The sequence below is a fragment of the Stegostoma tigrinum genome, chromosome 13, assembly GCF_030684315.1.
Source record: "Stegostoma tigrinum isolate sSteTig4 chromosome 13, sSteTig4.hap1, whole genome shotgun sequence".
NCBI lineage: Eukaryota > Metazoa > Chordata > Chondrichthyes > Orectolobiformes > Stegostomatidae > Stegostoma > Stegostoma tigrinum.
In genome coordinates, this window is record NC_081366.1 from 15682116 (window position 1) to 15709649 (window position 27534).

The window sequence follows — 27534 nt, forward strand, 5'->3', positions numbered from 1 at the left end:
AGGTTGAGAAGGATAAGTAGGGATGGTTTACTTCTGTCCATCTCATAAGGATATCAGCTGTGATGCTGATAAGAGTGGTTTATTTTATTTGTTCATGGGTTGTGGGCATTGTTAGGTATGCCAGCATTAATGCCCATCCCTAACTCTACAGAGGCCAGTTAAGAATCAAACACATTGCTGTAGGTCGAGAGTCATGTATAGGCTAGTTGGGATAAGGACATCAGATTTCCTTCACTGAGAACATTAGTGAATGATAGGTTGTTTTGACAATTGGTAGTGGTTATGTGGTTGCCATTATGATGTGAAATAGGGAATTCAAATTTTCTGGCCCAGCAATGAAGAATGATTGGCTGTATATGTCAAAGTTAGGATTGTGAACAACTTGGACACAATGCTTATTGAATCATTATTTGGATAAAAATAAAGTGCAGGGGTATGGGGAGAAGGAAGGAGATTGCTACGAGGTAATAGGATCAGCACAGGCACAATGGTCTTCACTGATGTTGATGCTGGTATTTGAACTGTTGTTTCATGATCCATAGCCTTTGCTATTCGGTTGAGATTCTGTGGTTCTGATCTTTCAACCATAATTGATTTTGAGCATTCAGGGTGAAACAGTCCTTCTAGTGTCCTGAGATAATGGGAACTGCAGATGCTGGAGAATCCAAGATAATAAAGTGTGAAGCTGGATGAACACAGCAGGCCAAGCAGCAGCTCTGATGAAGGGTCTAGGCCCGAAACGTCAGCTTTTGTGCTCCTGAGATGCTGCTTGGCCTTCTAGTGTCCTGTTTCCTTTTGTCTGGCTGCGTCCCCTTTTCCAGCAGTGCATTCAGTATAATGGGAATTGGGCTCTCGTGTTGTGGCTATACAAGACATTGGTGAGGCCACTTTTAGAATATTGCATTCAGTTTCAGTCTCCCTGCTATAGGAAAAATATTGTTAAATAAGAATCCAAAACTAGAGAGCACAGGTTTAAAGTGAGCAGGGAAAGATTTAAAAGGGACCGAGGGGCAACATTTTCACATTGAGTTTGATGCGTGTATGGGACAAGCTGCTAGAGGAGGTGGTGGAGATGGGTACAGTCACAGCATTTAAAAGAGATCTGGATGGTTACATGAATAAGAAGGAGTTAGAGTGATATATGCCAAATGCTGGCAAATGGGATGAGATCAGTTTAGGACATGTGTTCAGCATGGATGAGTTGGGTCAAAGGATCTGTTTCTGTGCTGTGTGACTCTACTGAATGAGAGAGTTCCTTTACCTGCAAGGAAAATAATGTTTTTTCAACTGTGATCTGCACAGCATAGATCCATAGAATAGATCCATAGAATCCCTACAGTGTGGAAACAGGCCCTTCAGCCCAATAAGTTCACATGAACCATCAGAGCATCCCACCCAGACCCATTCCCCAAACTCACGTAATCTACATATCCCTAGTGTATGGCAAGATTGATATAAATGAGAACATTCGGTCCCACTAACACACTGTAATGGAGTTGAAACTGACTTTTATAGCCTCTATCCATGTGCATTTTTCAAAGCGAATAAACAAAAATGGATCTGCAGTTTGGGGCATAATCCATAGGGAGCAGCACAGTGGTGGGCGCTGCTCTCTCCTAGGACCAGGCTCCTGGGCTCATTTCCAGCTTTTGGTGACTATCCACGTGGAGTTTGCACATTCTCCCTATGTCTACGTAGGTTTCCACCAGGTGCACTGGTTTCCTTCTTTTTATTTTATTTATTAACAGGATGAGGACGTTGCTAGCTAGGCAGCATTTATGGTCCATCTCTAATTGCTCAGAGGGTCATTCAGAGTCAGCCACACTGCTGTGCGTCTGGAGTCACATGTAGGCCAGACCAGGTAAGGGTGGCAGTTTCCTTCCCTAAAAGACATCAGTGAAGCAGGCGGGTTGTTCCAACAATCAACTATGGATTCATGGCCATCACTAAACTCTTAATTCATTTATTGAATTCAAATTTCACCATCTGCCATGGCAGGATTTGAACCCAGGTCCCCAGAATGTTATCCTGGTCTCTGGATTAACAATCCAATGATAATACCACTAGGTCATTGATTCCTCCCACAATCCAAAGAAGTTAGATGGATTGCCATGATAAATTACCTTGTAGTATGCAAGGATGTGGAGTCTGGGTGGATTAACCATGGTAAATGCAACTTTATGAGGATAGAGTGGGAGACTGGATCTGGATGGGATTGTCTTTGGAGGATCAGTGCAGATTCGATGGGCCAAATGGCCTCTGCCTGCACTGTAGGGATAAATGAATTAGCAGAGAGTCATCAGTTCCTTGCTAACTTTGTTGGGACAAGACATCACAGTCCAGTCCATCTTTACTTGCCTCATTCCCCCTTTGAAGGGCTGTTGTTCAAACCTTCCTTTGCAACCGTAGATTTGACATCCCATGTGTCTGTCTCTCTTTACAGACAGTTATTCAATTTACAGCCACAGCCATTTTTGACTGTATCAGCTCTATATTCAAGAAAATGTTTTAGAATGACCCCAATACTTGGGCACAATGCCACTGTGGACACAAGAGACCAGAACAAGGGGTGTCATCCCTTCCTTTTTCCTTTTAGCTCAAGCTGGTGAAAAATCAAGCATGCATTTTTGAAATGGAGTTGGACACAAGTCCTTAACCAACTATAATTTGTCCAGTTAAGGACCTTAACAGGTGAAAGAGTGAGTGGGTCTCCTGATGACCAACCCATCAACTGTATTATGGAACAGTGGGCAGGAAGGCAGCTATACAGCCACCTGTCAGAATTTAAGAGACCCCTCTCCTTGTCTGCAAATACACAGAGTTGGGGGCTGTAAATCTCCCATCTTTTGCTCTCTTTAGAGACGTCACCCAATCTGCAGCATGCTTGGGCATTTTATTTTAAATTTGCATCTGTTTATCCCAGGAAACAAGCCTGCCTCATCTCTTCAGATTCGCAGGAATGTCATGCAATACTGCGTGCTAGTCTTCCATTTTCTACACTAGACTTTCTGCAATAGTTCTGAGTAAAACCTTTTGCAGTATTCAAAATCACTTGTATTGGAATCCTATCCTTAACTTGCTCCCATCTGGAAACGAACTTGGATCACAGAGGGCTCCTGTGGAATCCTCCAGGATGTGACAACGGCTTTAATGCGTTTAATTAGCCTGAATCAACTGCTAACTTGACCTTACAGCCAATTAACAGATCACAAAGGATTTTACAATTCATTCTTGACAGATGAGCATTGTGAGTAGATATCACCCAACTTCTTGAAATGCTGCAGTCCATCTGGTGGAGTTAATCCAACAGTATTGTTCGTTGTGGGTGTTCCAAAATTCAGATCAAATGATGATGGAATACTCAAGGTGGGTTGATATACGACTTGTGGGTGGTAAACTGCCTTGTTCATATTGGTCTTTTTTTTTTCTTTATTCATTAATGGGATGAGGGTGTTGCTAGCTAGGCAGCATTTATTGTCCATCCCTAATTGCCCAGAGGGCAGTTCACAGTCAACCACATTGCTGTTGGTCTGGAATCTCATGCAGGCCAGACCAGGTAAGGATGGTAGTTTCCTTCCCTAAAAGACATGAGTGAACCAGAATAACCCTGCTGAATAACCCTTGCTGAGGTGCTGCATTGCATTATGTATATGGAATTCCAGGGATACAGGCAAGTTTTAGTTCATTTCTACCTCATACAAGTTGCTGATATGAAGACCACTAAATTTCAAGGTATCCAATCACTGAGACCAATGTGCTGAGAAAACAGTCCAACTGGACCATCATGGAATGGAAAGATCACCAATATCTTCTTAAACCTGTTTTCCTGTCCCCTCAACCCTCACCTCCAACGGCAATTGTGAGGCGTTATTGAACTTCTTTGGACCCAAGGTTGAAACAATCTATCTCCCTTTGCTACACCTTTCTTGTCCAATAGTTCACTGAACCGAGCTTTCTTAAATGCTCCACCATTTATGGAAGCTTGGTGAACTTGGTGAAGCTTACTGAACTGACATATGCTTTCCTCTAATTCTGGCGCTCATGCATCTAACTGCCCTTGTTGGCATGGCAGTGGGTTGTTTAGGCTCAAAACTCATCCTCCGTACACTTCTCCCACCCACTACCCCACTTTCCCCTTTTAAGACACACCCTGAAACTTACCTCTTTGATCAAAAGTCACCTAAACCGATAACTCCTTACCTAAACACCCTCTAATCTTTTTTGCGGCTGCTTCTCTGAGGTCTGTACATGGCTGGGAGCTCTGGAACCAGATGTCTATGTGTTTGCATTCTAAGCAGTGTGCACAGAACCTCTGAGTGGCTACATGGCCCTGCAGCTTCAAGGGAACTTTGCCCCTTACGTGGCTTGGCGTCACACTGTGTTTTACAATTATCCAGTGAATCACCTTGGGATACTTTACAACGTGGAGGGATGAATGTCAGCTCCAGAATGAGAACACTCTTCCAAAGAAGAGTCATACTTGACTCAAAATGCTAACTCAATTGCCCTCTCCACTGATGCTGCCAGACCAGGTCCTGCAACATTTTTTTTATTATTTGATATTTCTACGCTTTTCCTGGAGAGTGCTATAGGATGCTTTACATCCATGAAATGATCAGGCCTTTAAACTCATTGGTTAAACACCGCATCTGAAAGAGAGTGGCATCAACAGTGCTGTACCCCCTAAGTACTGCATTCAAGCACTGGAAAGGAGTAAGAATGCCAAACTGGTATACACCCTTTCATACTGAGGCCATTGAAACATCGGAGATATGACATCTCTGGAGCCAATCCTATCATTCATCTAGATCTCAGGCCTGGTTTGGGATCAGTACAGGATATCTTGATGAGAGTCAATTCTCCACTTTCTATGAGAATGAAACGGTAATGAGTGATTTTTTTTGTGAAGACAACTTTAGCTGAAATTCTTCCCTCTGACAAATTTCTCGCTTTCAGTTTCCCTCTCTCAGCTTTTGCAACAGGCTTTTTTCAAAAATAAAACAAAATGCATGGCGACTGGATCCAAACCATTCGGCAGCTGATACAATGCATCGTTGCTAAGTATTGGAACAGTGCATTTGTTATTATTGGACGACGTGCAGCCTTTCCTCCCAACCCCTCTGGTTTGTACAGTCCCCGGTCCTTCCGGCCTGTCAAAGGGATGATTGGCAGCAACAGCACGCGAACAATAAACAGAGACGAGCGATACATGGAGACTCTTATCAGTTGGAAGAGCGCAGAAAGTCCAATCGAAAGGACGAGAGAGAAACTCCCAACATCCACTCACCAGCCTCACTGCTCCTGGTTCACGGTGAGTGCGTTGGCTTAGGAACCAAGCGTCGCTTTCTTAAAGCAGAGCTGCCTTTTGCAATGAGGCGGTGGGCTCTGCCCTCTTGTCACTTTCTGGGTGAAAGGATTTCAATTTTGCAAATAATATCGCTGAGTGAAAAGTATTGAACTCCGTGTTGTGTGCATGTGTGCAACCCCAGAGATTCATATCGTGTCACATAATATTTCCAGAGTACAGTTTTCTTCTTTTAATTAAATCACGCAAAAAGTGGGAATTCCCTCCCTACCCCCAGTACGTTTAATTCGCGTTTGACTGGGAAACAAACTTTTCTGGTTAACTCGCCGACGTTGTTAGTTCTTGGTATTTGGCAAACGTGGACTCAGAAACAAAAAAAAACAGACAAGATTGTGAATGAATTTCTCTCCCCATCAAACAATCAAACTTTCATTCGTTTTCTATTAAACTCATTTCATTGTGATTACTTACAACTGTCGTACCAAATATAATTTTATTCTTTCCGTCTGGAGCAAGTTATTTTGGAAAAAAAGTGAATCGAAACCTATCATTCTTAAACTTGAGGGAGTGGTATGAAAAAGTGTTTTTTTAATAAAAGAAAACAAAATACTGCTTTAATTCAAAGCGTAATAAGCTGAAAGTGGTTCTCTAACATGCAATCTGATATAAAGTTCGGATTTGTTGCGTTTTCAACTTTTGACTGGGTAAAGTGTGTATATTTTCCCTTTCAATCTTTTTCTTAAAAATATCTTAAATTAGCTTTTTGGAGTAATTTTATTTTTCTATTTTTAAAACTTTGGACTTTGGCTCATGGACAAACTTCACTGCACGTTCAAACTGATCCCTTCTCTCTCTCTTCCTTTTTGCTTCTGTGTGCAGCGGGGGGGGGGGGGGGGTGGAGGCGGGCGGTGAGCAGACAGTAGGATACTTTAGAGAAAATTACAATAATTTCCGTTCTGTGGTTTACTTACAAATGAACACATCCTGTCCTTTTGTGAGGCTCAGGGCGCCTGGCAGGCGGGCTGTCTGCACCAGCCCTGCTTAAAGAAAGAGTTCTGCTTCCCCCTCCCAGCTCATACAAATTCAATCCATTCAGCCTTCCTCTCCCGCACTGCCACCTAAATATTGGCCCCCGATGCCACATATTCTGATTTGGTTAAAAACATGAAGCCGACCGTTTTTATTAATTTACATCGTCGAAGTAAAATCGTTTGGCATTACCCTCCTCGTAGACTTTTCGACCCACTCATTCTTTTTTTAGCGTTAGAACCTCAATATGTTAGTCATTGTTTACCTACTTCAATTGTTCAACAGCGACTAAGGTTTATTGTCCTTCGCTCCTTTAACGTGTGGAGAGATTAAGGGGGTCAAGTTCCAATATATTTCCCCTAGCGTTCACCAACACGAAGAAAAAGGCTTTAATTATTTTTGTCCACTGTGAAGAAATGGAACGCTTTATTATTTCACGCCTTCAGTAAACCAATGTCAGGATTTCACATTTTATCCCCGCCCTTACCATGCCCTGATTTCGGCCACAGTATTGCACACAATTGAGATATGAGGCCACTATGTTCCCTCCATTTGCAGGAAGAAGCTGACTGACGTGTGTGTCTATGTACTGCTTTTTAGTTGCTTGAAATCACGTCCCTTTTACCACACAAAAAAAACACCACGGGATTCCTGGATTTTTACAAATGGTTGCTGCATTCCTCGATTCTGTTTGTTTGTTATCAAGGCAGCCGGTTTTATGGTGACCCAATAAATCAAGTCCAACGTTGATTACATGAGATTCTCAGATTTTTTTTACCCGTGTTCTGGGGATTTACCCCGACGTCGACCGTGAGAGGCTACAGTAACATATTTATAAATGCAAACCATTGGGGTTTTTCTGGGCCAGTGCTGAGGAAAGTCTGCCACAGTTACTGGAGTCACATTTTCATAAAAGTCTACCACTGAAGGTCATTCTTACTTCATAACTTGTACGTTAAGGGCCTCTGGATAGTATATTTTGTTATAATCCTAAATTGAAGCAGTCATTATCGCTAAGGCTGTGTGAAGAATGTAAATGCTTCAGTTGGTGTACAAACAGGCGCCAGTGCTTTAAATTAATAAAAACAAAAATAATGATATAAATCTGTTGGACTTATTCCCACAACTTTACTGCCTTTGCTGTTATTAGTCCAAAGCCTTTTTGGGGGGCTGCAGAGATGCATTCCGATTCCTTACAAGAGCACTCTGCTTGATGCAGTTGTCTTTATAGATATAAATGTATGGAATACAACATGCAAAGCTCATGGCTAATCTGATCAAGGCCTCAATAACAAATTGCTGCCTGCTCATGATAAACATTGAACACACTTCTATGCGCGCAAACTCACTGAGCTCTCTCTCACATTTATCTCCACAGGACCCTATGAAAATTGGTGTGTTTAGAGTTCGGAAGAAGGGTCATTTGACCCAAAACATGAACGTTGCTTTCTCTCACACAAATCTGCCACACTTGCTGAGTTTTTCCAGAAATTTCTGCTGTAGTTTCTAATTTCCAGCATCCACAGTTCTTTGGGTTTTTTGCTGATGAGAATTCTGTCTTCTCTCAAAATTAAATTGAAATCAGGCCATCTCGTCAGTGCCTCCTCACTGTAAATGCAGCTAAGTCCATCCAATTCTCCTGCCCTTTCCCCACAGTTTTGCATTTTTGATTCTCCTCAGAAACTTGTTAAGTTTCCACTTGAAAGCCCTGATTCTATCTGTTTCCAGCACACTCTTGGGCAGTGCATTCTTGATCCCAAGCACTCCTGTGGGGAAAAACAAGTTCTTCCTCATGTTGTTACTGCTTTGTGGCTTGAATTCAGAGATTTGGGTCCTCAGTGAGTGAGGCTAGGGAACAAATAATTGGGAACCAGGAAATTGTGGAGGAATGACTGAATACTTTGTATGAGTATTGCCTGTAGAAGAATAGTATTCTAGAACACAAATTAATCAAGGGGCAAAAAGAGAGGATATGGATATAATAACTATCTCTTGAGAAATAGTACTATGGAAACTAATGGAGCTAGTCCCCTAGACCTGATAGGATGCATTCTAGGATATTAAAAAAATGTAGCTACAAAGATAGTGGATGCATTGTTGGTAAACTTAGATTCTGGAGGAGTCCCAGAGCATTGGAAAGCTGCCAATGTAACTCTTTATTTAGAAAGGGAAGGAGACAAAAACATGTCAGTTTATAAATAGACCAGTTAGTTTAACAGCTGTCATTGGGAAAATGTTAGAGTCTATTATAAAATTGTAATAGCAGAGCATTTAGAAGTACACAGTATGATTAAACAGAGTCAGTGTGGCTTCATGAAGGAAAAACCATGCCTCATAAATTTAACAAAATTCTTTAAGAAGTAACAATCAGCCTAGATAAAGGGCAACCAGTGGATGTAATATATTTTGCATTTTAAGAAGGCATTTGATAAGATACCAGATATATTTGAATTTTAAGAAAGCATTGATAAGGTGCCACATGTTAAGCTCCTTGAAGGAGAAGAGCTCATGGTGTTGGAGGTACTAGATTAGCATGGATAGAGGATTGGCTAATCAATAGAAGACAGAGAGCTGGGATAAGGGGGCATTTTCAAGATGGCAGCCTAACTAGTAGAGTGCCACAGGAATCAGTGCTGGGGTCACAATTATTTACAAATATATCAATGACCTGGATGAGGAAGTGAAGATATTACAGCTAAGCTTGCAAGTGACACAAAAATAGATGAGAAAGCAAACAGTGAGATGGACACACAGAGTCTGCAAAAGGGATGTAGACAGATTAGACAAGTGGGCAAAACCTTGGCACATGTGTTACAAGGTAGGAAAATGTGAGGTTATGCACTTCAGCAGAAAGAATGGAGAAGCTGAGCATCACTTAAATGGAGAAAGACTGCAGAAAACTACAGCATGGAAGAATTCAGGAGTCATATGTAGGAGAGTCTAGGATCAGAGGACAAAATCTTAGAACAAACCCGTGTACAACAAAGATGAAGGTGGAATTTCTTCTTTTAGAGGCTAGTTAATCTGTGGATTTGTTTACCGCAGAGGGCTATAGTGGTTCAGTCACTAAGTATGTTCAAAGCTGAGACAGAGATTTTTGATCAGGAAGGCAAGTAAGGATCATGTGGAAAAGGCAGGAAAATTGAGCCGAGGATTATCGGATCAGCCATGATGTCTTTGAATGATGGAGCGGGCTCAATGAGCTGAACTTCTACTCCCACATTTTATGGGCATATTTGCAGTGATTCAGATGAAATTTCTTGTAAAATTTGCCCCCAAATGTCTCATATAATAGTTTCAACAGTTTCAGTAAAGATGGAAGAAAAGTAAATGGTGCTGTAGCATTTTTTGGTAAGCATTAGATTTTACCAATTTGATGACAGCTCATTTAAAAAATGGACATTCTTCAGAGCTGGAAGGTGCAGTTCTGAGCTTTTTAGTTCAGTTTTTTTTGTTGCATGGCCTTTCTTTCCATGTTTTTCAAGATTTTCAACAAGATGGAGGTAAATTTGACAGTGTTTCATAAAAGTGAAGCATCTTGAAGCAACAACGTCATCTGTTTATTCTGAGGGAGTATAGGGACCAGAGATTTTGCTAAAGCCTGTCAACTGAAGACATAAACAGTGATTACTTTTCTACTGTCCTAACATTCCAATAGAATCAAACAATCATTGAGCTGAGGCCAAGCTGCAACTCAATGTATTGCACCAAGAGTTTTTTGTAAAGCATCTATACAGCTGCAAACAAATAGCACACCGTGCTTTAACTAGTTTAGTAAAAACTTTTGAATGATACTACATATGATTTTAAATGTTATAATAATTATTTTGTTTTAGACTCTCAGGGTACCTTTTCACCATTAATTCCCCTAGTCTCACTGTGCTCCCCAAACTCAGATGGAGCTCCTTTGCTTGTTGGGTTGTGCTTTGTGATTGTGCAACATAGTTGCTGTCAAGGCAGATCCTATTTCTAACAGTGAGGAGGTAAAAAAGCTTGCATTTATACAACACCCTTCTCAATTTCAGGATGTCCCAGTGCATTCACAGCCACTGAAGTATACTTATGTGCAGTTGCTGTTGCTATATAGAAACATACAATGGCCAGTTAGCGTGGAGCAAGATGCCATAAGAAGCATTAGGGTAAATGAGCAGGTAACCTGTTGTAGTGATAAAGAAGAATTGTTATATAGGTCTGGCTGGTCCAAGTGCCTCTTATATCTGCTCAGTGACATAGCTGAGGCAGTCAATTTAATACTTTAAAACAAATATAAGTTGCTGTGCAGGTCTTTTAAAATGTGAGCCAGTAATTCTATTTTGCCATTTTTCCTGCATAGATTCGCCGTGGTACTAATTTTGAAGGCTGCGTTGGTGTGGCAATGGACTGATGTAAGATTTCTATTCTCATTTCTAGCAAGATGTTAACAAAGTTGGATCTGTACTGACTTGTACTTAATAATTTCCATAATAGTTTCACCGGTTTCACGAGCTAATTTATGAAATATAGAATTGATTTGAAACTTTCTTGACATCTGGTTAATGCAACCTAGTGTTAGTTTGAGCTGTTCCGTAAGGTTTCTTAAACTTTATTGTAATGTCATTTTTTTGGCTCTCAAGGATACTGTGAAATGAATACTGTTCCATTCTTGGCACACCAGGTTACCATCAATTACTCTCAACTCAGATTATCGTGTTGACAGACGTTGATTAAACCTCGATCCAAAACTGCTCCCTCCTCTCAATCTCAGCATCAGATGTGCATCACCTTCTGACTTCTTTGAGATTGCCACATCATTTGTATTGAAATGTGGACATTTCTGTACTCTGGCTGTGGTCTGTTTGGTACTGAATCAAGGCTAGCTTAATTTATCACATTTAACATCCTCACAGCCAGCAGAGAGTCTGAATTTTAATTGTGCCATCCATCAGTCTGAATGTTAATTGTGCTTTTTAACCCCTTGCTGCACCCATTTATCTGTTCCTTAAGATATGGTATGTATAAAAATAACACGTAGCATTTTGATTTATTTTAGTTAGGTTCTGTGATAACAATGGGCACAAAGAGCAGACACAGACATGATAAAAAGACTGGTTTTCTTCTGTGCTATATGAGTCTCATGATCCCTATCGGTGTGATTGAGTCAGGTTGTGTGTGTTATTCTTTGTTAACAGCAATATTTTGACAGTAGGAAGAACCGAAGGCCTCTTTAATAAACACTGATGGAGTCCTCTAAGCCAATTCTGTTATTCAATGGCTAGTTTTCTACTTAAATACAATTTTCCTGCAGTACCCCCAAGCCTTCATGTTTTAATATGTCTTCCAATGTCAGCATTGAACATATTCTTAGACTTAATCTGCACAGGCGTCAAAGGCAAAGAATTCCAAAGATTCACCACCCTCTGAGTGAAGGAATTCCTCCTTCACTTAGGCCTAGTTGCCCTGCCCCATATTCTGACACTGTGTCCTGATACAAATGTCCATATGCAGAATGTTCTTTCCTGCATGTATCCTGCTGATTTCTATAAGGAACTCAAAAGTTTGCATGAGATCATCTCTCAATCTTCTGAACACTGGAGAATATAGGGCCAGTTGGTTGCACCAAACACTCCATCCCAGGAATTAGTTTGATGAAACTTTATTTAAGTCCCTTGAACCTTTGTTGCAAACCACCTCGATCTTACGTATGATATTCTGATATATAATAAATAAGCTTATTATTGGTGTATACCCATTATACAAGTATATGGCAAAAAGTTTTACTATTTGAAGAAAATGGGCATATGTGTCTATGATTTCCCAAAGTTGCAATTTAGGCAAAAACTTAAACTCCTACACTCAAGATGTTTGTTCTACTGTGTTTTCCTAATTATAGATTCTAAATGTCAAAGATAGCAGTGTCACAAAGATATCTAGGCAAAATGTAATGCTTCCCAAATGTGCTTTACACACAAAACATATACTGGTACAGTTGACTAACAGGTTAACAATTTTATTTTCCCAACAATTTTGTCTTCAGTTTCCTTCCTTCCTTCATTGCCAGGAGGCATTGCCTGTTTATTGTGATGTTATTCCAAAAGTGACAGGCAGCCTCAAATTTCCTCCCAAATAATGGTTATTCATAGCTAAATCAGTCCAGTTGTGAAAGTATAATGCAAACTCAAATCTCATCAACCCAGATGGCATTAGTGAGCTAGTTGACAATGGCTGGCCTCACAACCAGTCTAATTTTGGCTGCATCCAGAATCCAGAATATCTTCCCCAAGAATCACTGCAGAGTGAATTGTACATCTTCCTGTCTTCTGTTTCAGGAATCCTGGAGCTAAGGACCTTCCCAGACTAAATTCAAGTGCAATATTCAGGGAGTACAACACTATCAGATGTGTCACCCTTTGAATGACACGTTAGACTGCCTGATGCACCATTTGGACATTAAGAATTCCATGGCATTATTCACAAAAGGGCAATGAATGTTTCTCATCGCATTTCTCTGTCAGCCAATGGTACCAAACAAAAACCAAATTGACGGTTATTCATCATTACTGCTGCTGAATCACATTCAACATAAAATAACTGCTGCATTTGATAGGTAACAACAACAAAACAATATTGTGACTACATTAGCACTTAGTGTTAATTCTGAGAGTCGTGATAACATCCTATGCATGTAGATTTATATAATTAAATATATGGGAATTGTTCAGTTTGGATACGGTTACCTTGATCAATAAATCATGTATATTTAGAAGGAAAAATGGCACAATATTGTACATGCATTCCATGATTATTACAGCATTTCAATATAACCAGGACGTTACCTTTGTACTTTTATTAATGTCTAGCAAGCTAAAAAAATCATTCTGGATATATCAGTGTATTCTAGTGCATCACATTGACAATACAGCTGTTTGTGTTATTTTTGGAATTGGTCAACTAAAAATGAAATAGACTGCGCATAACTATTTGCAAATTACCTAGTTTCATGGTTTTGGTTGCAACCTTGACCAATATTACATATTTCTTGGTAACAACTTTAACCCATTGAGGTAGAGTTATGATATTTTTCAGGTTACTCTTGCTTGAAACAGTGCTAAGTGAAATTAATGTCATCAGATTTTTATTTATTCTGAGCTGTCAAATAAGATATTTTGTTTTATGCATGGGGCATAGAATTACTTCTCACAGTTGTTTTTTCGCTGCAAAATGAACTGCTATTGTAGAAACTTAAACTTGTACCTTTAAAAGAGTGAAACTTGATAAACAATAAATGAGTTGGACAACATAAATTCATTTGCTATAGAATCATAGAATGCTACTGCACAGAAGGTGGCCATTTGGCCCACTGTGCCTGTAGTATCTCTTTAGATGAGCTATTCAATTAATCTCACTGTCCTGAAGTTTCCCCAGGGCCGTGTGCAATTCTTCCCTTCAAGTATTTATCAATTTGTATGTTTCTCTTGAATCTGCTTTCATCATTCTGTCAGGCAGTGCTCTGCAGATCACAGCAAATCTCCCATGGAAGGGCTGTTTCCTGATGTCTTTGATGCTTTTGTCAATTACCTTAAACATGAGTTCACTGGCTAATCACCTGAATGCTACTGGAAACCCTTTCTCCTTATTTACAATATCAAATTGCTTCATGGAATTGCACACCTCTCTCAAATCTCCTGTTTATCTTCCAAGCTGTAAGCTGAACAACTCTCACTTTACAAGGTATTTATAGCACAAAAATAAATCATTAGGCCCTACAGATCCATGTTGTACTTACGTTCCTCTGGGCTATTTCATATTCATCTTCATCTAACCCCAACAATGTGTATTATTTTAAACGTGCTCATTAATTAAGTAAAGATCAATGATATAAACTTCTCAATCACGATTGACTTTGCTGAAATATGAGAAGTAACAATTTTCTTACTAGTCTCATGAGACCTAAATATTGAATAAGTAGGTCAGGTTGGGCTCTAGCTAGTACCTGAGGTGGCAAAAATAAGTTTAAGATTAAACTGATGCATATGTTTAAACAAAACTTGAAAAGATAAATGTTCCTGAAACAGAACCATTGAAGGTAGAAATGGTCATGTTGCAGTTCCACAATGAGCAATCTGCCACTTCAAACATATTTTTAATTAAAAGTACGCATTCAGTTGATGCCAAGCAGCTCAGCACCCCTGCTGCATAGCAAGGGGCTGGCATTGTTTGATGTGGGTGGGCTGTGTGAGCACAATCTGTATGTTCCCACCCACCTGCATCCTCATTCTACGTCCCAGCCGCTGCATGGTAGAGAGGCAGAAGCACAGGCTTCCATTGGCATCTGTCACTCGAGCTAATCTGTACAGACGAAAGTTTCTTTGGATTAAGGAGACACGTAAGTAAAATCTGCTTTCATTTAAAGTACCTGCTGGAGGGATGGAAAAGTTCTCATTCTTACTGTGTGATGCTACTATTAAAAACAAATCACATGTGAAGGATGTTCAGTTTTCATATGTCCATTGATACTAATAAGCTACTATTAAATGTCCTTTATTTGGACCTGATACTGTACTAAGACTTATACATCTTAGAAGAATTTTACACTACCTCAGGGACTTGAGAGGATACTAAAGGATAAACTTTGGAACTTTAATGGTTTCATTCTGTGAGCTTCTAAGGTGCCTAAGGAAGAATTTAATGCCTTTTGAAACTTGTGCATTGTTGCATTTTATTACTCTGGATATTGCCTGGAATGTAAACTATAAATCATAATTTGTAGGTTAAGTTGCCTGTGAAATCTAGAATTGAAAATACATAACAAAGAAAGCAATCTGTTAATGAATACCTCAACTGACTAAATGTTGGAGCATTCTTAATGGTGTATCTGTGTTAAAATGGTTGAACATATATGATGAAATATGCTGCAATACCTAGAAAGTTACCGCAAAAAAGCTGTAAAAGTTTGAAAGGTTATACTACCTTTCCTTTTAGCTTTCATTGCAGAGTGGTTTGGAGTAGCAATAGACAGGTCCTGAAAAGTTCTGCCAGCTCTTGGCCCCCAGTCATCCTGTGCAAAATGTCTGAACATAATTATACTTACTTGTGGTTCAGTTGATTCATTAAACCTTACTTACTATTTATGATGTCCTTTGAACTCCTTAAATTGTGCTTTGACCATGCAGCACAGTTTTGAGTCTCCATTGTTCTTGCCTCGGTTGGAGTGTGCCTCACTGTGTTACACTTCAGTAAATGTGTTGATAGGATTCTATGCTTATCACTCACATTGTACTTGGTCTGTGCTCTGGTGTCACAACCCATGACTATGCTTGAATCAGTAATTGAGTAGAACCACTGATTGATAGTTCAACACCTGCAAAACACATAATTGAAAAACATTGTGGCTAATGGTGTAGTATAAGAACAGAGCTCTTTCACCTCTGGGACCAGGATTCTAATCAAATTAGTGTTGGGAGAATAAGAATGTCCTTTCTCTGTCTAGATTCTATCTGTGCTTTCACTGTAATCTCAGCAAATAGCTGACATGTGCTTTGCCTTTGGCTGCTATGTGTAATTGATCCAACAAACAGGGTACCAATGGAATCACAAAATTGGACATCTGTAAACCTGGTTTTTTTCATGCAACTGTTCGTGGAACTGGATGGTCATATTCCTGTGTAACCAAATCTTTGCATGATGCCACAGCTAGTCTGGCCTAGAGATGGGCATTCAGAAAGGCTAAATAGGGAAGAGTGGCCAGAGATATGCAATTTCCCTAAGTTGGGAAGTATAGGCAATCTTACTGAAAGATTAGAAGAATAGCTACCATTGGAAATGTGCTCACTTCTCCATTGCACAGTAGGAGCATTTTGGGGACTGGAGGGGTTTCTGGCAGCTTTTTGATCATCTGAGATATGGACTAACTTGAACTTTAAGAGAATGGGGAAATACAGTAAAAAGAATCAAGGAATATAATGACAGCCCATGTTGCTCATTGAGTGAGAGGAGCAAGAAATTTTCAGAATTTATACTGTTAAACTTAATTACCAGTTGGAAATGTGTTAATTATTATTCATTTATGTTTTGCATGTTGATCAGCTTTGTTAATAATTCTTTGTAAAGCACACCCTCACTGGTTTTGTTTTCTCATTGATATAAAATTAAAGCTTTCTTCCAGAATGAATTCATTATGGAATGGAGCCGAGTGGGAGACAGTCTGCATGTCTTTTCATCATCATCCAGGCCTTACTGCTTAGCCTGACTGCAGGGTGCTCTTTTGAGATTGGTGTTGTTACATTATAGATGAAGCTTGATTGTGACATTATTTTGCCAAGGTTAAAAAATGGACAATTCCCCAGAGTCCATGAGCTTCATTCTGAAAGAGCTATGCATTTAATATAGAACTAATGCAAAATGGTTTTGGCAGACTTGGTTTGAAGTTCTGGGATGATTAGCAGAAGTTTTTTTCTTTAGTAGTTGAGTAGTATTTTTGTTTGTTCCTATCAATAATTCTCATATTAGGTAGGTCTGTTTAATACTTGATGTTTATTGTATTATTAGATATAATATCTAATGGTATTGCTTTTGCATTACTCCTGATCAAGCCTTTATTTATTACAAACAGCATAATTGCATTACAATGTTGATAGGTCTATGAAGCACGTTAGATTAGCAAGCTTTTAACGGCTGGTCTGCTTGCATGAGATGAAGTGCAATTTCCTTTAACTAATTACTGTGAAACTAGAATATATTGTCTTTGTGCCTGTCTCAAACTCTACTCCCGAGCCACCGACACACTCTCTCTGCCTGGCAACTCTGAGGCTGAACCAGGCTGTTTGCGATCTTGTTATATTTGACACAAAGATTGACTTCCTTCCATGTATTCAAACCACAATTTCCAGTTTTGACCTACTCCACACCTGGCCTTAGCACATCCCTTGCTGAAATCCATGTGCATGTATTTGCTACAGTTAGACTTGAATATTCTGAAGTACTCCTTGCTGACCTCCTGAGTTCTACCCCCTGTAAACTTGAGGTTGCGCAAAACTCTATCAGTGTCCCATTCACTGAACTGACCTGTGCTTGATAATCTCCATTTGTTCTCTGTTAAACTTGATTTAGAAATTCTATCTTTAGTTTTCAGTTCCTCCATTGCTTCCTCCCGCTGTGATCTCCACTGGTTACAGAATCCACAAGACAACTGCACTCCTCAAATCTTGGTTTGGAATTTCAAATTTTAGTCACTCCTTAATTGTTGACAATGCCTTCAGATATGAAGGCTCAAGGGTCTGGAATACTCTCCATAATTCTCCCTCGCCTCACTATCCTCATTATTACTCTCCTTAAAACCTAGCATCTAGCCTAATCTCACCGTATATGGCCTGGTCCCTGATGTTGCTTTGCAGTGCTGTTGTGAAATGCCGAAGGATGTTTGATCTACATTAAAGCCGCTATGTCACAGCAAGTTGTTGCTGATTGAAGTGATTGCTGGCGTCCTCGCCTTTAGTCAAGTTGTATTTCTTGTATTTGCAATTCTCAAAATCCTTTTACCCCTTGAATGGGCGATCTAAGGAACAAAAACAGAAATTACTGGAGAAACTGAGCAGGTCTGGCAGTATCTGTCAAGAGAAAACAGAGTTAAACTAAATTTTAAATCGTTAATTCTGCCCGTCACTCCACAGTTCCTGCCAGACCTGCTGAATTTCTCCAGGTATTTCTGCCTTTTTGTCAGATTTCCAGCATCCGCCGTTGTATGTTTTACTTTCGGGACATATAAGGACTGCAGCAATGAATGCTCCAATACAAACTATGAATGTGCTGTGATGGACCTCGTTGCAATCCAGCTAAAACCTCCAAGAAAGGGTGTGTTTGAATGGTGGAAGGGTGTCGCTCTAAGTCACATGCACAACTGCCTCTGCTCTCCATTCTCCAATTCACAACGTCCTGAGAGAATCTCTCAATGAACGCAGTTCCGACCAATCAGGACGTGGGAGTAACAAGCCCACCACCACTCGCCCAATTAGCCGTCACCGGATGCGGCATTTCCTCTACAATTGGCCAATGAGCAGCCGGGCGGACGCATTTTACCCAATGATAAAACGGCATGCAAATAGAGCCGTGGGAAGCGGAGGCGTGCGCAGCAGGCCGACGGGTTTTGTAGTCCATTGTGCCGAAGCTGTAGGCTGTCTGATCCGGTAGGCAGACTGCAACTCCCATGACGCACCGCGGGGATGCCGCATGCGTAGTGCCTAGACTCTTCCTTCCATTCATGAGTTAGAGAGAAAAAAAATTGCATTTCACTGGCAGCGGGGCTGATGGACGGGGCTGAGTTGGAGATTCTGCAGTTTATCAATGATTCATCCATAACCTTCAGTGTGAGCCTGCAAAAGAAACGACTGCATCTGCATTGTCTCCGGGTGGTTAGTGCTGTGGTCTGGGATGTTACTAAGTTTATTTGTGCATTGTTTGTACATTCGGTATTGATTTGCAACAACATTTAAGGAAAATACTGCCCCACCATCCACTGCCAATCGTTTTCATTCACAAAATTCGCGGAATCCGCCTGTGTGCGTTCTCAACGCCAAGCTGTGCTGCATCTACAAAGCAGAGCATCCCCTATTGTACCTGGGTGTTAGCGGGGCTAGTTATCATTCTGGGGACGTTTGCAGTAAGTATGTTTTACTTATTACTGCTGCACATGTTGCCTTTTATTAATCAAATATCCCAATCCTGCGATCCGAGCCTTTTTTTTTGCTTATAAATTAGTCTAGATAATCCAGCACAGATAGCATCAGAATTATTTATTACGTTTAAAAATAATTTGTTGAGTGTACATTGATTTTTTGTTTCTGAACAGATTTCAAAGTGCTCTCCGCTCTCGCTCACTGAAAGCAACTGTTTATGAATTTGCAAAGCGCCGATTCTCTTTAAACCTAAATGCTATATCTTAAACGTTCGAGAGTAAGGCGAAAGAACACATACTCGGGCTGTTAATTGGGATAATACGTTGTTGGGGAGGTCTCTACAGATTTTGTTTGTGTTAAATAGAATGTAAAACGGAGAATCAAAAGATTGCGGGGTTTAAAAAGACAATTTCCGAGTTAATGCTTTAAACAGCGGACACTGAATTTATTGTATAAATCCGTCTTTCGCAATTACAAATGAGGGTTATTATGATAATATGTTCCATTGTATCCTTCAATGACTTGAATCGATTATTCAGATTGATGAAAAACACATCCTGGCCTCCCGGAGTGCTGCCAAATGGATCCATTCATTAAACGGCAATTTTATGAATGAAATTCCATTATTGACTGCATCCGCGATGTAGACTGCCGTCTTCATAGTTGAAATTATAATAGTGATTCATCCTTCGATCTCAGTGTGCTCGTTTCAATGTATTATTCAGAAATCAAAATAATGTCGCATTTAGAACATGCTCGTTGTTCTTTTTTTGACAAGAAGATGGGCACAAATCTGCCCTTTATGTCTGAGTCGTGCTGAAAAGAGGATTTTTAATTTATCAGAATATTGTTTGAATAATTCAGAACCGAATATATCTAATCGCTTGCTACACAGAAGCCGAGTTTAAACTGGGGCGTTTTGATTTTCCTTTAACCCGCCTCCGTCCGTCAATCTGCTTGCTAGTAACCTCCATGGCTTGGCTTTATGCATGCATTTACACGCCTGTATGTAATGCAAATATTGCTGGAGATTATTGTGCGGGTTTTCTGTACAACAGCCTTACCCTCTTTCCTGGGTTTCTGCAGCAAATCTGGTTTATGAATGGGACCTGAGAGCGCCTACAGCGCGAACGAACAGCAGAATCTTGAAAGAACAAGATTGAATGCAAAACCAAACCCACAATTAACAAGGCAGGTCCCTGGCCTGAAACGTTCTCCGGGTAATCGTGAATATAACTGAAGTGAAACGGATAATTTGAGTGTTTGGGGAGGCTAAACATGATTATTTCTTTAAAAGAAAACAACAAACTGAGGATCATGAGTTCATTTATCCAAAGTTTTCTCTTTCTCATCTGGGGCGGGGTGTGGGATGGTCATAACTTCGTTGGTCCATAAAGGAACACAAACTAAATGATGATAAAACTGAATGCGAGTTGTATCTAAAACCAGATTAATCCTCAGGACTGGTGGCTTGGTCTGATTGACACTATTGAAGTTCCCACCTTTGAAGGACATGTGACCTCGATAACAAATAGATGAGAACTGGAGAAGAGTTGATAAATAAACCTTCGAGCCACTAGGCGAACTGTCCTGCACCGTGAGTAGTGTGGGACCTGTTTCGGGCTCAGAGACCTCTTTAAAGTTGGCCAAACCAGTGGATGCGCTGTTCGTACTTTAAAGCAACTTGAGTTCCTTGCTCAGGTCAGGTGCACTGCTTTTCTAGGGTGATGTTTGGTGAGGTTTCGACTCAACATTGCAACGTTTTGTTTTGTGTCTCTGATTTTTGTTTTGGTTTTGTTGACAGGCACCGGAAATCTGATTAACGATCAAAGAGGATTGGGTCTAAATGGAGCGCCGTGTCTCTCTGGGCGGGAATGCAGGAAATCCCGCTTCTCTATTCCAACCCTTTCTGGACGGCCGCTTGCCTTACGGGAGGTTGCAGCACACGCCCATCCTCCCCATGGACCAAATGAAACCCAGTCGCTTGGAAAACGACTACGTGGAGAACCCTGTGACCGTCCAGCCCTGTAGGAACGCCAGCCCCCAGAGCAGGTCAGGCCAGCCGCCGGAATCAACAGCGCTCAGCCCCCGGGAACCGGGCTGTGAGCACTCCGCCGTGACCTGGGGCTCTGTGACCGGCCGACCCAGCTCCATTAGCAGCAGCAGCAGCACCTCCTCCGACCAGCGGCTGCTGGACCACGCGGCGCCCCCTCCCGTAGCCGAGCAGCAGGGATGCCCGAGGGCCGTTCGCTCGCAGCCCAAGTCGCCCCCCAGCATTAACAAAGGCGTCGACCTCAAAGAGACTTCTCACTGTCAGGAGAGCGGCAAGCACGTGGTGTTATGCGAGGGATGCGGCAAGTGCAAATGTAGCCGATGCATATCCCCCAGGACTCTGCCGTTCTGTTGGGTTTGCAGCCAGAGGTGCCTCTGCTCCCCGCAGAAAGTTGTCAACTATGCCACCTGCATGTGTCTGGTAACAGGGATTTTCTACCATTGCACCAATGACGATGATGAGAGATCCTGTGCTGACCACCCTTGCTCCTGTTCCCACTCTAATTGTGGTGCCCGCTGGTGTTGCATGGGGGCCATGTCTGTGTTCCTGCCCTGTCTGCTCTGCTATCTGCCGGCCACCGGGTGCGTCAAACTTTCCCAAAAGTGTTACGATACTGTAAGCCGCCCAGGATGCCGTTGCAAGAACTCAAACAGTGTGTACTGCAAGGTCCCTGAGGTGTCAGCCTGCAGTGGGCAGAAGCCCTCCTCCTGATGCGGGGGAGGGCCGGTGGGGTCGGGTGGGTGAGGGTGAAGTGTGATGTGGTTAATTGGGCTGTAACTCACATCTGTACTTTTCCAGTTCAGTCTATGCTGCCAGTTTCTGCTCTGAAAAAATTAAATGGTCTATACAGTAGTGAGTGGGCAAAACCTTCCCACCTTTCGGAAATGGACATAACATATAATTAAAACAAACTTTTAAGAAGCAGTTAAATGTAAGGGTTTTGCAAAGCTCTGTAGAAATCCATGCCTTTATTGTCAATACTTGCAGGGCATTCCATTCAAAAACTGAAGGGCTTTGCTTTCTTGGGAGAGTGAGATGATTAGGAAAACGCACTAATTCTAAGCAGTCAAACCTCAAGATTCCACCTTGTAGTACATATTGGCTTCCATTATTCTGATCAACTTCAGGCCTATTTCTAATTCTAATATGCTTCATATATTTTGGTTTTTATTTGACATGCCACATAGAACTTAATGAGGTACATTTTTACAAGGTTCAAGTTCCATTGCTGTTGCTGCCTACGCCAAGACTTTTTCTGGCATATGGTCAATAGCAATTATTCTTTTAAATTTCCAAATCACTTGATTTGCTGTTTAAGGTGTTATTTAAAGTCTTGATCCATGTTGTGTGAAAGGGCTCTGTGTGAAAATGGCAAATAAAAGCAAAGTAAGCCACATTGTAATCACAGCAAAATTCAGTGAACTAACTCGACAGTCATTGGTACTACTGGACAAAGTCATAATGAGATTTTGAGATACTTTAGATTAAAATCTTGAAGAAATAGTGAAGTATTTTCAGCATTCCCACTCTCTACTCCACAGATTATTTAACCTTCAAATTTAAACATCAAATGTGTTAACTCTTTCTGACGTCATGCAACAGAATGCAATTTCCTGAGTGTTAGAAAGGCATCATGGTTAAATGCTTCTGTTAATGTTATTTGTTTGCAGCAAAATTTTGCATTCCCCTCCTAGTCCCGATTAAACCTGGTTTTTTGGCCTCTGCTTCACAAGAGTTTCTTAACACATAAACAATGCCAGAGCTGAACAGGCTTTTGTTTTGAGCAGTGAGAGAACTTGTATTTCACCAGTAAGCATGAGTGGATGAAAATGGCTCTTTTTAAGCTAAAGTAAACTGCACATTTAACTGCCGGTACAACATTTTAAGAAGCTAATTGTATTATATATAAAAATGATAATTTAAAATTATTACCATGGCTCTATAAATAGATATGTAAAGGAGAGAGAAAAGGCTCATGCTGCCTTTGTTTTATTAAATTATTTACAACAGCAGTATGTGTGTGGACAATTAAGTTTGCATGATCAAAGCCATGTGGAATCCTATAGCCTAACTGTACAGCTCTAAAGGAGTGCTGTAATAGGAGTAAGAATTAGCAATATTTGCATCAGTTTAATGAAGCAAGCTTTGTAAGATATTGTCAAAAACAAACTAGGAGGCATGATCAGAGCATCTGATAATGAAAGAGGTCTAAGAATGAGAAAGACCAAAGAAAATAACATATTTCTTCCCCAGCCTTTCTCAATAGAATTATCTTTCAGTTTTTGACCTTCTTGTGCATTATCCGCAAGAGCATTATGCTCCAAAATTAAAAAAATTATTTTGAATGAAACTTAAAAATGCTTACCGGTTAATAAAATGGGAATTTTTTTAAAGAAAGATTTGAAACCTCAGTCATTTCGACATTTACTGCATGATAAGGGTGCGTGATGGCAATTGTTAGAAGATAATTATTTTCACATAGAGAAACTCTTGACTGGTGGATGACTAGTTATTCTGCTTATAAAACCAGAGAGTAATTGGGACTAAACTGAGCAATGACTTGAAACTGATAACACTACAGGATCATGGAACTTTGATAATGTAGTGCACAAGGGTTGGAATGCAGATGTGTTTTGGAGAATTGTGAATATGTGCTTTGAATGGCTCTGACATCATATCTTTATGACGTTTATTTATTGAGAAGCTCTATAAATGCATCTTAAAACATTAATGAAGTTGGTTAACTTGTGAGCATCTCAATCCTTCTTTCACTTCTTCCCTAAATATTGTTGGAAACTGAAACAAACCTAATATTTGCAATATCTAGTGTGATTACCCACATGGGATAGCATGATTAATGGAAACATGATGTTGAAGGACGATCAGAATAGTGATCAGCGAAAGGCTGAAAATATTTTCAGTGAGGGTGCACTTACTGCTATTCTCACTCAACTAGGAAATCTGTAGTTGCAGTGTTAGTCCTGAGTTCTACCAAATGCTGGAAAGAAAGACAGTGTAGTATTGCAGTGCTGAACATGAATGTTGACAGAACAGAGCAGATAGTCTGAATACAGGATGTGAAATGACAGTTTCAGTAGTCTGATGTTCCGTAGACAAGTCACAGACAAGTGTTTGCCTCTTTGTTGTTGATTCAATTTATCCAAAACTGATGGCTTGTTGTAATGCCATTCACAAAGGATAAATGTGTATTGTGTGATGTTTTCACAGGACTGTAGCTTGGGTGGTGCTGGCAGGGGGAGCATGGTAGGGGTGGGGGCTACGTTGTTGATGAGGAGGCAGTGCTGGGGAGAGGTTTGAAGGATCATTTTTCCCATATCTTGCCCTCCACATACACATCTTCCTTCTGCCCAAGTCATCCTAATATGTACGCACAGTGATACCACAAACCCAAATTGAACCAGGCTGAGGTGCTGTATTGTACGAGTGTCTGCAAGTGACGTCTATTACACAGTTTCAGAAAGTTTTTTAATTCTAAAGTGCTCACCCTTGTTATCAAATCTCTCCATGGCTTTGCTCCTGTCTTCCTTTGTACTCTCCTCCAGTCATGCAACCCTCACAGGTATCAGTTACCTTCCACTTCCAGCTTCTTGAACATCTCCACTTTAATTGTTCCATCATTGATGGCTGTGCCTTAAGCTGTTTAAGGACCTAAGTTCTGAAGTTTACTCTGTAAACCTCTTCACCCCCACTTACTCCTTTAAGACACTCCTTAAAATCTACCTCTTCGATAAAGCTTTTGGTCATCTGCCCTAATGTCTCCTTAAGTGGCTGTGCATCAAACTTTGTTTGATAAAGGTGCTGTGAAGTGCTTTGAGCTGTTTTTCTACATCAAAGGCTCTATATAAGTAAAAGTTGTTGTTGTTGTTACTAGATTTCTGTTTAATATAAAATGCAAACTAAATGTAGGTACTGGTGTGGAACTGTATTTTTCTCATCAGCCTAGTTCAGTATGGGGTTGTGCCCTTTCCTCATATGTGTTGCTGTTTGTAAGTGTGCATATAAGGCCGATAAAACCTGAAACGTATTGCTCCATTTTGTTGAATGCAACATGCAGTTGTGGCCCCTGTGCAAGTTCCATATGTGTGCTGTAAATACAGGTGTTCTAAAGACAGGTAACTTTGCTTGCAATCCATCCCATTGGTTTAGAAGTTCTTCTGATCAGCCATGTAGCATAGTGGGTGTCTTTGTGGTACAGTGATACACTATTCTCTCTTTCCCAAACTCTGAAAAGGAAGGAATTGACTGAACCAGACCCAAAAACCAGTCAGGAGTCTGATTTGTTTCCATATGCTTGTGTCACTATAACATCATTGAGGGCAGAACTTGGGTCACTTGATCATAACCTCTCTATCATCAAAGAAACGAAAGGGGTAGCAGGCATGCACAAGATGCTTGCTATGTAAAGCATGAAGAACCTATTATCTACAGCACTATCTGCAGGCTTCCCTAACAGTCAGTTGTGATCACTTAATGAAAGTATGGGCTTAATGGACAAAAGCAGGAGCCCTACAGAGGTGATGTGAAACCACCTGTTCTGATTGTGTCTTTAGCCAGCATTCTAGAAATGCTCATGTTTGATGTTGATTAAAGGCTAATCAATCAATTGTTCAAAGATTCCACCCCACCCTCTGTCTTGACTTAGACATCTCCTCTTAGAAGCGGAAATTCTGCAGGGCTACCAGAACTCATGCATCCATACCCTAGCGTATATCAATGTAAAAGAAATATTAAGCTTATAAAGATTATAAAGAAATCCATTAAAAAAAATTGAGCTAATCCCTTTCAGTGATATCACGATTACCATGCCACCAAAGTAATCAAATTGCACAAGCAAGAGAGTGTGAGGGAAAGGAGGAGCCAGAATTATTGTACCTCCCTGCTGAATACCAGAAAAATCCAATCAAGTTGGCACCTATCAAAATCTCTATTTGTGTGGTACTCTTTAAGACACAACTTGAGTAATTGTGAACTTCATTGAAATTCAGTCTATCAGTACCAGTCATTACAATTTCCTGTTCATGTTTAACTTGGCACCTTTGTTAACATGAAAAGCTGTGTAGAGTTCTGTTTCTGGTTCTGTTGGAAAAGGGTTCTTGTAAGAATATTTATTTGAAGGTTCTATTTTATAGTATTTATTTTAGAATTTCTGTTGTGAGATTTCCTTGATTATGTAAAATAAAGGGAAAAAAGTGATGTATGTATGAATCAGAAAAAAATATATTGATGATAAAAAAAATGCTTTCTTTGGTTGTTGTTCTTCAACAGAACTGTACATTGGAATGGTCTTGTTTTAGTTGAAGCTTTCCTCAGTGGCATTCTTAGATAAATATGTTGCAAGGAAAGGGGAAATAATGGCCTCTGGCATCATCCTTGGTTTCCCGAGTTAGCCAAGCTCAGCTTGATCGGCACAAGGATTAAGAAAGTGAAATTGGCCAGGTTGAAGTATTGGATGAGGAAAGATGGGCCTTTAGTTTGAAGAATATCCTGTAAGTTGATCTAATTTTCACCCATTTAACCATGGGATGTGCGCATTGCCAACACTTATTGCCTGTTCTTAAACTGAGTGGCTTATTCAGTCATTTCAGGGGCGTGTAGAGCCAATAACATTGTGATCTGGAGGCACGTACAGACCAAGAAATTGAAGGACAGCAAATTTACTTCCTAAAGGATATTAATGAACCAGATAGCTTTTATGACAATTTGAAGGATTTCTGGCCACTATTACTGATGCTCGCCTTTTATTCCAGCTTTATTTCCTGCAATTTAGTTTAAATTCCCCAGCTGCCATAGTTGGGTGCCTCTAAGTCATTAGTCAAATACCTGGATTACTCATGTAGTCACATTGCTCTGCTTCTGTACCCTTTGTCGAGGTAGTGGGTTACTGCAATTCTTCCCAATGCTTAACCATGGAAAGATGGCAGTCAATTGTTCTTGTCTTTTATCTTTACTCAATGACTCCTACTAAGACTAAGTGCATGCATCTAAACTTTTGGGAAGGACATGATCAGACCATGCAGGAACATCCCTAAAAGCAAATTACTTGTATTAAATAACCCATTAGATTTCCTACAGTGTGGAAACAGGCCCTTCGGCCCAACAAGTCCACACCACCCCTTGATATATCCCACCCAGAACCATCCTCCTATAACCCACACACCCCTGAATACTACAGGCAATTTAGCATGGCCAGATCACCTAGCCTAGGTTTACCATGGAAGAATTGTTGCTTTTACAGGATGACAGACTTGGCTGACACATGTAAAGCAGTACTCCCATGAACTGATTAATTCAGGATACAAGGCGCAGAGCGGATTAATCAACTGATCTTTCCCTGTCCTCCGATTTTGCATATTCATCAGTGGATTAAAGAGATACCAAAAAATTATCTAAAAGATCTCATAGTCATTAAACTCCTAATGGATAATACATATCTTGACATTTTTGAAGAGCAATACAACTTTCTACAACTGACTTGCAAT

At 40.4% G+C, this 27534-nt stretch overlaps 1 protein-coding gene across 6 annotated transcripts; it reads left to right on the forward strand.

Moving 5' to 3' along the window:
* The first annotated feature begins 5030 nt into the window (after nucleotides 1-5030).
* spry4 (sprouty homolog 4 (Drosophila)) lies at nucleotides 5031-26248 on the forward strand. Of its 6 annotated transcripts, none has more exons than XM_048543609.2 (3): nucleotides 5031-5311; nucleotides 10668-10719; nucleotides 20786-26248. In XM_048543609.2, the coding sequence occupies exon 3, from the start codon at nucleotides 20828-20830 to the stop codon at nucleotides 21743-21745; it is 918 nt and encodes a 305-aa protein (XP_048399566.1). In that variant the 5' UTR covers nucleotides 5031-5311; nucleotides 10668-10719; nucleotides 20786-20827; the 3' UTR covers nucleotides 21746-26248. The 6 variants fall into 6 exon arrangements, 3 of the variants coding, with proteins under 3 accessions (XP_048399566.1, XP_048399567.1, XP_048399568.1); XR_007248821.2 differs by lacking the exon at nucleotides 20786-26248 and adding an exon at nucleotides 10948-15363 and having other exon boundaries at nucleotides 5089-5311; XR_007248820.2 differs by lacking the exon at nucleotides 20786-26248 and adding an exon at nucleotides 10989-15363 and having other exon boundaries at nucleotides 5092-5311.
* Nucleotides 26249-27534: the final 1286 nt, after the last annotated feature.

Excerpts from the sequence above, each read along its gene's own strand:
- spry4 (XM_048543609.2), top strand. The coding sequence starts at position 20,828 with ATGGAGCGCCGTGTCTCTCTGGGCGGGAATGCAGGAAATCCCGCTTCT.